At 35.8% G+C, this 7,807-nt stretch overlaps 1 protein-coding gene across 3 annotated transcripts in view; it reads right to left on the bottom strand.

The window, feature by feature from the left end:
* Positions 1-447: 447 nt before the first annotated feature.
* MND1 (meiotic nuclear divisions 1) overlaps positions 448-7,807 on the bottom strand; it is a 49,245-nt gene continuing 41,885 nt past the window's right edge. The window contains exons 8-9 of one of the 3 annotated variants that reach the window (XM_081134701.1): positions 4,988-5,127; positions 448-667 (exon numbers count right to left, since the gene is read on the bottom strand). In XM_081134701.1, the coding sequence (XP_080990827.1) occupies positions 5,021-5,127 (107 nt within the window). In that variant the 3' untranslated portion in view covers positions 448-667; positions 4,988-5,020. Of the gene's footprint in view, positions 668-4,876; positions 5,128-7,807 lie in introns of those variants that run through there. The other 2 variants (XM_081134702.1, XM_081134700.1) reach the window with 2 other exon arrangements.

The raw sequence follows: 7,807 nt of genomic DNA, 5'->3' as shown, positions 1-7,807 counted from the left end.
TAACAATAACTGAGCAGTAATTACAATTTTTTTTTATTAATAAATTCTAGCTAAAAGGCAGTATTTTTTTATAAATCTGTTTTTGATAATAGATTCTCAGCTCATTTTATACAAATCTCTTTAATAAAAAATTAGTTAGGGTCCATTTCTGAAAATCCATGAAAAAAGCAATTTAAAAAGTCTTCAAAGCTATTACTCTTCCTCTGCTTTTCTATAAAATTCTGCTGTCATGTTTCTCATATTCTTTTAGCACATCAGTTCTTCACAAACAGGGATTCTTTTGGGAAAAGGGGGATGTCGAGGAATTCATCCTTATAAATCCCCCAAATGTGCAAATAGGTATGTTTGGAAATGTTCTCTGAAAATATTATCGGAAATAACATGAAAATGAAAACAAATCCATCATCTTAATATATCTTTATGAAAAAATAGTACATAGCAAGAAAACAATCTTTTTGAACAAAACAAACTTTTTGAACTGTTAAATAAAAAAACAAAATGGTGTTGATCGTATGTACAAATGACCTAATATTTGTTTTGTTCTTGTTTGAAATTATAGCTGAGTATCTTTAGAAGGCAGATAATCCCAATGTTACATAAATTGGTTCAAAGAAAGGAAAACTTCCGTATCTTCTTAAAGAGGAAAGCACAGTATTGACACCCAAATCTGTAAAGATAGCACATAAAGAAAAAATTATAGGTGAGCATCACTTATGAATACTGATGCAAAAATTATAAATAAAATGTCAGTAAATAGACTCTAACATCACATTAAGAAAATAACCCACCATGACTAAGTAGGTTTATGCTAGAAATATAAGGATGGCTGAGTGTTAGGAAATATGACAAATCCAACCATTCCTTATACAAATACTTGAGAAAATCAGACTAGATGACTACTTCCTTAACATTATAAATTGATAATATCTGATAAATTGAAACATATGATAAAAAGCCAGGACTTTACTTAATGCAGAAATACTAAAGGCATTCCCACTGAGGTCAGAAACAAGACATAGATGTTCTCTATTTCTACTACAATTTTATGAGTGGTATTAGCCAATGCAATTAGATAAAAAAACAATTATGAGCATAAGAGTTAGAAAAGAGAAATTTAAACTATGCCTATTTGAAGATGATAGGATACCTGAAAACCCTCAGAGAATTATAAGACAAACTAAAACAAAAAATAATTTAGCAAGGTAGCAGGATGTAAAATTAATATTCAAAACTGATAGCCTTCAGATACATAAATTATAACCAGTTAGAAAATAAAATGAGAGAAAAATCCATTTATAATGACAACAAAAAAGATAAAATACTTTAGAATATACTTAAGAAATGTGAAGCCTATGTGAAACAAACTATAAAACCATTGGCAAAGCCCACAAGTGCGCTTGAGCAAGTGGAACGGCACCCCTTGATTCTGAATAGGCTCTTTTACCATCAAGCTGTCAGTTCTCCCTGTGTTAGCTAAGAAATTTAATATAATGTCAATTTAAAAAATTGCACCAGGATTTTTTTTCTGGGATAAGAAAAGTTGAACTTAAAGTTTGACCTCAAGTCAGCCTGTCAAACTTGGAACAAAACTGGGACTTAAAGAAGAAAGCTATATGCTGGCATTGCTCTAAGAAATGAACCCATGACCACTGAGCCAGCCCTACTCACCTCCAGCTAATTTGCTGCATGTAGAATGGGGACTTTGGGTTGCTAAGTCATCGTTTCCAAAAGAAGCTGAAAATCTGAATTTGCGTGTGACATTTTACATGTGGATATGTTGCAACGAAATAAAAAATAAGATAGTTTAGGCAGAATGAAATATACCTTGCAGGTCCCATCTAGCTCACAGGCAGTGAGGTTTTGAAATTTTGGAGTCTCACAAACTTTTTCTGTAAAGGGTCAGATAGCAGTATTTTAGGCTTTGCAGGCCACATACAGCCTATGTTGCAATATTCCTGTCTATTTTTACATCACTTAAAAAAGTAAAAAGAGATTCTCAGCTCAAGGGCTGTGAGATCAGGCCTTGCATTTGGCTGCCAAGGTGGTAGCTTGACAGTCTTGGTAAATAGAAATTCGCCTTGAGATTCAACAAGCACTTCCAAAGACAGCCGTTACCTGACCTCTTTCTCTCACAAATCATTTGTTTAAAAATCAATCTGGGGTAAGTATAATATATATCATTTCACTAGCAATTGGCCTTTTCATAACGCAGTAGGTTTTCCTCCTGTTCTATAGTCAGGAAGCATATCCTGAAAGGGAGTTTATGCATAATTTTAAGATACCTCCCAGTATGTGTAACTATTCTTACCAAATGTTGCCATATTAGCTGAAAACTGTTTTCTAAGTTACTCCAATCCTATTTTCAAAAGACCATCAGCTTTACAACTTAGACTTTTCTGCTCAAGATTAGGGTGGTTCTGGTTTCTTGGCTGCCAGATATACTCATTTCCTTTTCTAATCCTTTAAAGAGACTCCTGTTGGATAAAGTTAAGGATAATAGCATCTATTTCTGAGACAGGCCAAGAACTTTATAATCCCATTAGATTAATGATGTGGCAAAGAGCAGAGGGAAAAGTCATTCCAATTCATCCTTATGAATTACTTTGGTCCTGGCCCAACCTCGGAGGGGACATTTCAGTGATATGATCTGGCCATGAACAACTGTGAAACTAACTAGGAGACTAGAATAATTTAAAAACAGGACTGTGAGATTTTAAAATAACTACTGCCCAGTCGGGCGTGGCTCAGCAGGAATGGCTGGACCTATGATCCAGGAGATCGCTGTTTGATTCAGGTCAGGGCACATGCCTGGGGTTGCAGGCTTGATCCCCAACAGGGGGCGTGCAGGAGGCAGCCAATCGATGACTCTCATCATTGATGTTTCTAACTCTCTCTCCCTCTCCCTTCCACTCTCTGAAATCAATAAAAACATATTAAAAAAAACACACACACACAAAAAACTACATGTGAAGGTTGATAAGGTGGATATCAGCTCTCAAATAGCTTTTAAACTTCACAACTCACTGAAAAGATATGACGAGTACCAATTATAACATTATTTAGTGAATCAAATTTGATCCTGGATCACTAGTAATTTGACTCTAGGTCTACCCAAGTTGTACTCAATCTTCAGATCAGTAACAAAACCAACCTAGGACTAAGGATTATCTAGTGCTTGGCTGAACTAATAGCCCTAGGTTTCTTGACCAGTATCTCTAGTTTCAGGGAAGAGCAAATTCAAAAGCAACCTTTAAAGATTAAGAACAGTGATGTGCTGGAGTAGGCAAGCCAACTAACTGTTAAGTAACAGAGCGAGCCAGCTGTTAAACAGCCATCGATAAATATTAAATTACATGAACTAAGGTGAACTGTATCAAAAACAATGGTACTAAAACTAAAAATTGATCACTCTATTTTACATTTTACCATTACCTTTGCTCTTGAGATTGTTTACATCTATTATATCTGTATGATAGAAAAATACATATAATGGTGTGCTAATGAGCATCTTTTGCCCACTCTGCCTTGTCATCACGTTGATAATCAGAAATTAGCTATGCTGGGAGTATTTACACCACATAATTAGGCAAATACTACCATAAACAAGGCCCTGTCCCCAGTTTTTAAGGAGTCAGTTTAGTTAAACATTTTCCAGAATACTACTGGCTTAGGAGGGTACCAAAGTCTCTGGTTAGCTCATGCACAGACCTCATCTCAATCATTCTCATGCTAGCCCCATAAGATAGACTCAATTTAAAAAAAAAAAGTTGCCTAAATATTTATAAAATAGAATCTTTTAGGAATCATCACAAGTGGTTTCCTTTTCCAACATACATACCTTCTCTTAAACAAGAAAGCATATTTTCTAATAAATAGCAAACTGGGTCTGAGAAACTTTGTAATTCTTACAATTAATGTTTTCCGGAAAGGTTTCTAATGAGTTATTTTTATTTTTTGTCTTTTGTGTCTTACATCAAATACTTTCTCCCTAAGGCAACATAAACTGGCCTCCAGAACAAAGAAAGATGGACCAATTGGCTCCCTCTCACCTCCAGGAAGTGATTAAGTAGGCCCTGAGCTACCCCATGAAATACAAAGGCCAGGTTCACTAACAAATGGCTTGGATGCCATTTGGATCCTTTCAGACATATGGAGTATCTCATTTAAATTACTTAAAAGAATATCACAATTGGACAGTGTGAGAAAAATTAAGGCATGTGTGTAAAGGGCCTGACACATGAGTTTCGATTTTTTTGTGTCTTGGAGTGTCTACAAATACTATAAATGCCTAAGCTGAACTGGAAAAAGATATATACACAGGACATATGCTATTTTTAACCTACTTTTTAGGTAGTTGGGGGGAAAAAATCACCAAACTCTAGTTGGTGATGTGCGGTATACCAGCACCACTATATCATCTCATAAAAAGTGCATCGATCAAGACAAAGGGCCAGGTGCTTGTTCTGTACAATGGAAAGGCACCAAAAATTCAAAAGAAAGTAGTTTTCATTTTGAGGAACTGCTACCTAACTCTAAATTTGAAGAACAACTTTCTGTATTTTTTTTCCTGTGGGAAATTTGCAAATATGATGCAGTATACTAAGAATTCATTACACTCATTTTCCCCTAAATTTTGAGAAATACTAGAGCAGCCATTAGGTTATTTCCAAGCATTTACGTGTGAGTGCATATGTATAACAGAGCCTTCAAAGGTACCTTTAGCTCCTAATAGTTAATATTTGAATGGAACTAAAAAATGTTATCAAGTCATGATGGCATTGACCTCTAAAAAATTATCTGTAAACCAAATGCAGGGAGGTGAGCACTGTGGGAATGTGGCTGCCATCCTGCTTTCCATCAAACAAAAAGTGTGAAAAACATTTACACCTTACGCTTTATTTAAAATTAATAAAATGATCATCACAATTATAGGTAAATGACAATTCTGTACAGTTGGTTGAATAATATAAAGAATTTACATATTTACAAGCACATAGATCCTTTACCAACATCGAACATTTTAGTCTATGTAGTCAAAGTCTTCTGGAATTCCAAAATTTTTATCAATTTTATTTTCTTCAAACCCAAATTTTCGTTTGGCCCAAGATTTTATCGCAAATATGTTATCTATAAAGAAAATAAGAAATATTTTTGAGAATTCAAAACACCATCATAAAACATTTCAAATATAACTATATACTTATATCCATTGCTTTTACTTGCAGAAGTTTCTGTATTTTCAAGAGTAATGGTATAATGGTGAATTAATTTGAGAAGAAAATATTTCATGAGTATTTTGAATTACCAGATCTCATATTGAAAAACCCAGTAAATTAAGTGCCACTGAAGAATAGCTGACTTAGGGAACAATCTAAAGACAGGGAACAGCTAGTGGTGCCTCTTCCACATCTCCACAGCAGAGGTCAGGACTCTTCACCTCGGAAATAGAGCTGCTCCTGTTCCCAAAGGGAACACATTCTCTCCAGACCCTCTTCCCTCCCCTGCCCCCGACAGAGAATAATGGCTCCCAGACAGACGGTCATGTGAGAGAGAGGGGTGAGGGAGAGGAATGAGGAGAGAAAGGGGTTCCCCTCTCTAAAGACTAAGATAGGAACAGATGTATCCTGTGTCCTCAAGGGGGGAATTTAAAATGCATTTTACCACTGAAAAAGTGTTGTATCTACTTAGAGGAATTTATCCCAAGGAAATACAACAAATTGTGTACAAAGATGTATGGTCAAATCTTCAAGTATGATTAAAAAAAATAAAAGCAATCTCAATGTCTAATCACCTGGAAGAGTGTCTCTGCACAGGCAATACCAACGTGCTCACAGTAGTTGCACTTGGGGAACAGAAATGATGGTGAGTTCTCTTTTTTTAATTTTACACATTTCCTTTAATGTACATATACCACCTTTATAATGAACAAGTATTATAAATACCGAAAAATAACGGAGTAAGTGTTCTGGTTCATCTACAAATATTAAGCACTGTATTAGAAGTGATAATAAAGTAAAAGGGTTAAAATAGGTTCTTTTGGAGTGTTACATTACCTCCCCCAAATTCATATGTTGTAGTCCTAACCCCCCAGTCCCTTAGAATGTGACTGTATTTGGAAACTTGACCTTTTTTTTTCATTTTTACTCACTTTATTTTCAAATCAGTGGTGTGAAAGACACATTTTAATGAGAGGGTCAGATGATCTGTGAGTTGATCTTTAAAGAAGTGATTAAGTTAAAACAAACTTGTTGGGGTAGCCCTAATCCAATCGGACTGGTGTCCTTATATGAAGAGGAAATGTGGACACGCTGAGATGCTAGGGGCAAGAACGGAAAGACCATGTGAGGACACACGAGAAAGTGGCCATCTATAAGCCAAGGAGAGAAAGGCCTTAAAAGAAACCAAACTTGCCAACACTTTGATTGTGAACTTCCAGCCTCCAGAACTGTGAGAAAATAAATTTCTGCTGTTTAAGCCTCCCAGATTGAGGATTGCAGCAGAAAAGATGACATAACTAAAAGGAGTAAGTGAAGAGTGCAGGCAAGGATAAAAAAAAAAAACCCTACAAGATTTGGTGAAGCAGCATGGGCTAAGCAAGAGCAAGATGTTCTACTCCTAAGAAGAAACAGCAAGGAAAAGTGGTTCCTGAACCTGGAGATCTCTATCTGGAGGGGAGGGCTGTGTTAGTGGCCATGATGCAGAGGAACGGTTATTTTCAAACCAATGCACAGCATGGAGAGAGAAAGCTACTCCAGGATATGATCCACTCAAATGAAGCAGTAAATCTAAAAAGACATGAGATATAGGAAGTAAGAAGTCAGGGAATCCGACATAAGGGGGACTCAAGCATATCTCAGGATGATGGTGAAAGGAAATTCTAGGATGACAGCTGTATACCAGCCACAGAAGGCAAGAAGTCCAGACAAGACAAAACAGGAACAATTTCTTCAAGATGATGGATGGATAAGCCCTGGCTGGTGAGGCTCAGTTGGTTGGACTATCGTCCCATACACCAAAAGGTGAGAGGTTCAATTTCCAGTCAGGGCACATACACAGGTTTAGGGTCTGATGCCCCATCTGGGTGCATATAGGAGGCGGCTGATGGATGTTTCTCTCTCACATTGATCTTTTTTTTTCTCTCTCTCTCCCTCTCCCAACCTCTCTCTCTAAAATCAATAAAAACATATCCTCAGGTGAGGACTGAAAAAAAAAAGATGGATGAAAATGATGAACAACTGATATGTCTGAATATACACATATAAGAAGATATTCATACATCTAGTAAGAGTTGTGGGTTGAATTAGGAATAAGTAGATGGAAACCTATGTAAACAAAGTCAGTCATTAACTCAAGGAAATAAAAATGCAGTATAGGGTAAAAATAATACATTCAGCTGTGCACAGCATTACATAATCTTAATAATGTAAACGTTCTTAATCACAGTCAATAATATAAACACTGAATTACAATAATTATCCTGGGGAAAAAGGAGCAGGCAAGGAAAAATGTAATAGTTGGGAAGCAGAATAGCAAAGCTTTATATTAGGAATTAAAGAACTACCTAAAATGAAAAATCAAGCAAAAGCAATATATCAATGTTATTTGGAGATATGGTTATAAATAACCAAAAAAAATTGCTAAAAGAGTTAAAAGAGCTTGTTCTGGAGACGGAGGGGGAAGAGGTGAAGGTAGTGGTGTTTTTCGTTCAGAAAAAAAATGTATATTTGACTCTTTGAACTATGTGTATGTGTAACTTTGATTAAGAAAGAATAGAAAAAAACACAAAATCTAGCACAATATCTGGTTC

Source organism: Miniopterus schreibersii, assembly GCF_964146895.1.
Source record: "Miniopterus schreibersii genome assembly, chromosome: 4".
NCBI classification, from domain to species: domain Eukaryota; kingdom Metazoa; phylum Chordata; class Mammalia; order Chiroptera; family Miniopteridae; genus Miniopterus; species Miniopterus schreibersii.
The sequence above is the reverse complement of the archived record's forward strand: the minus strand, read 5'-3'. Positions and strand labels throughout refer to the sequence as shown.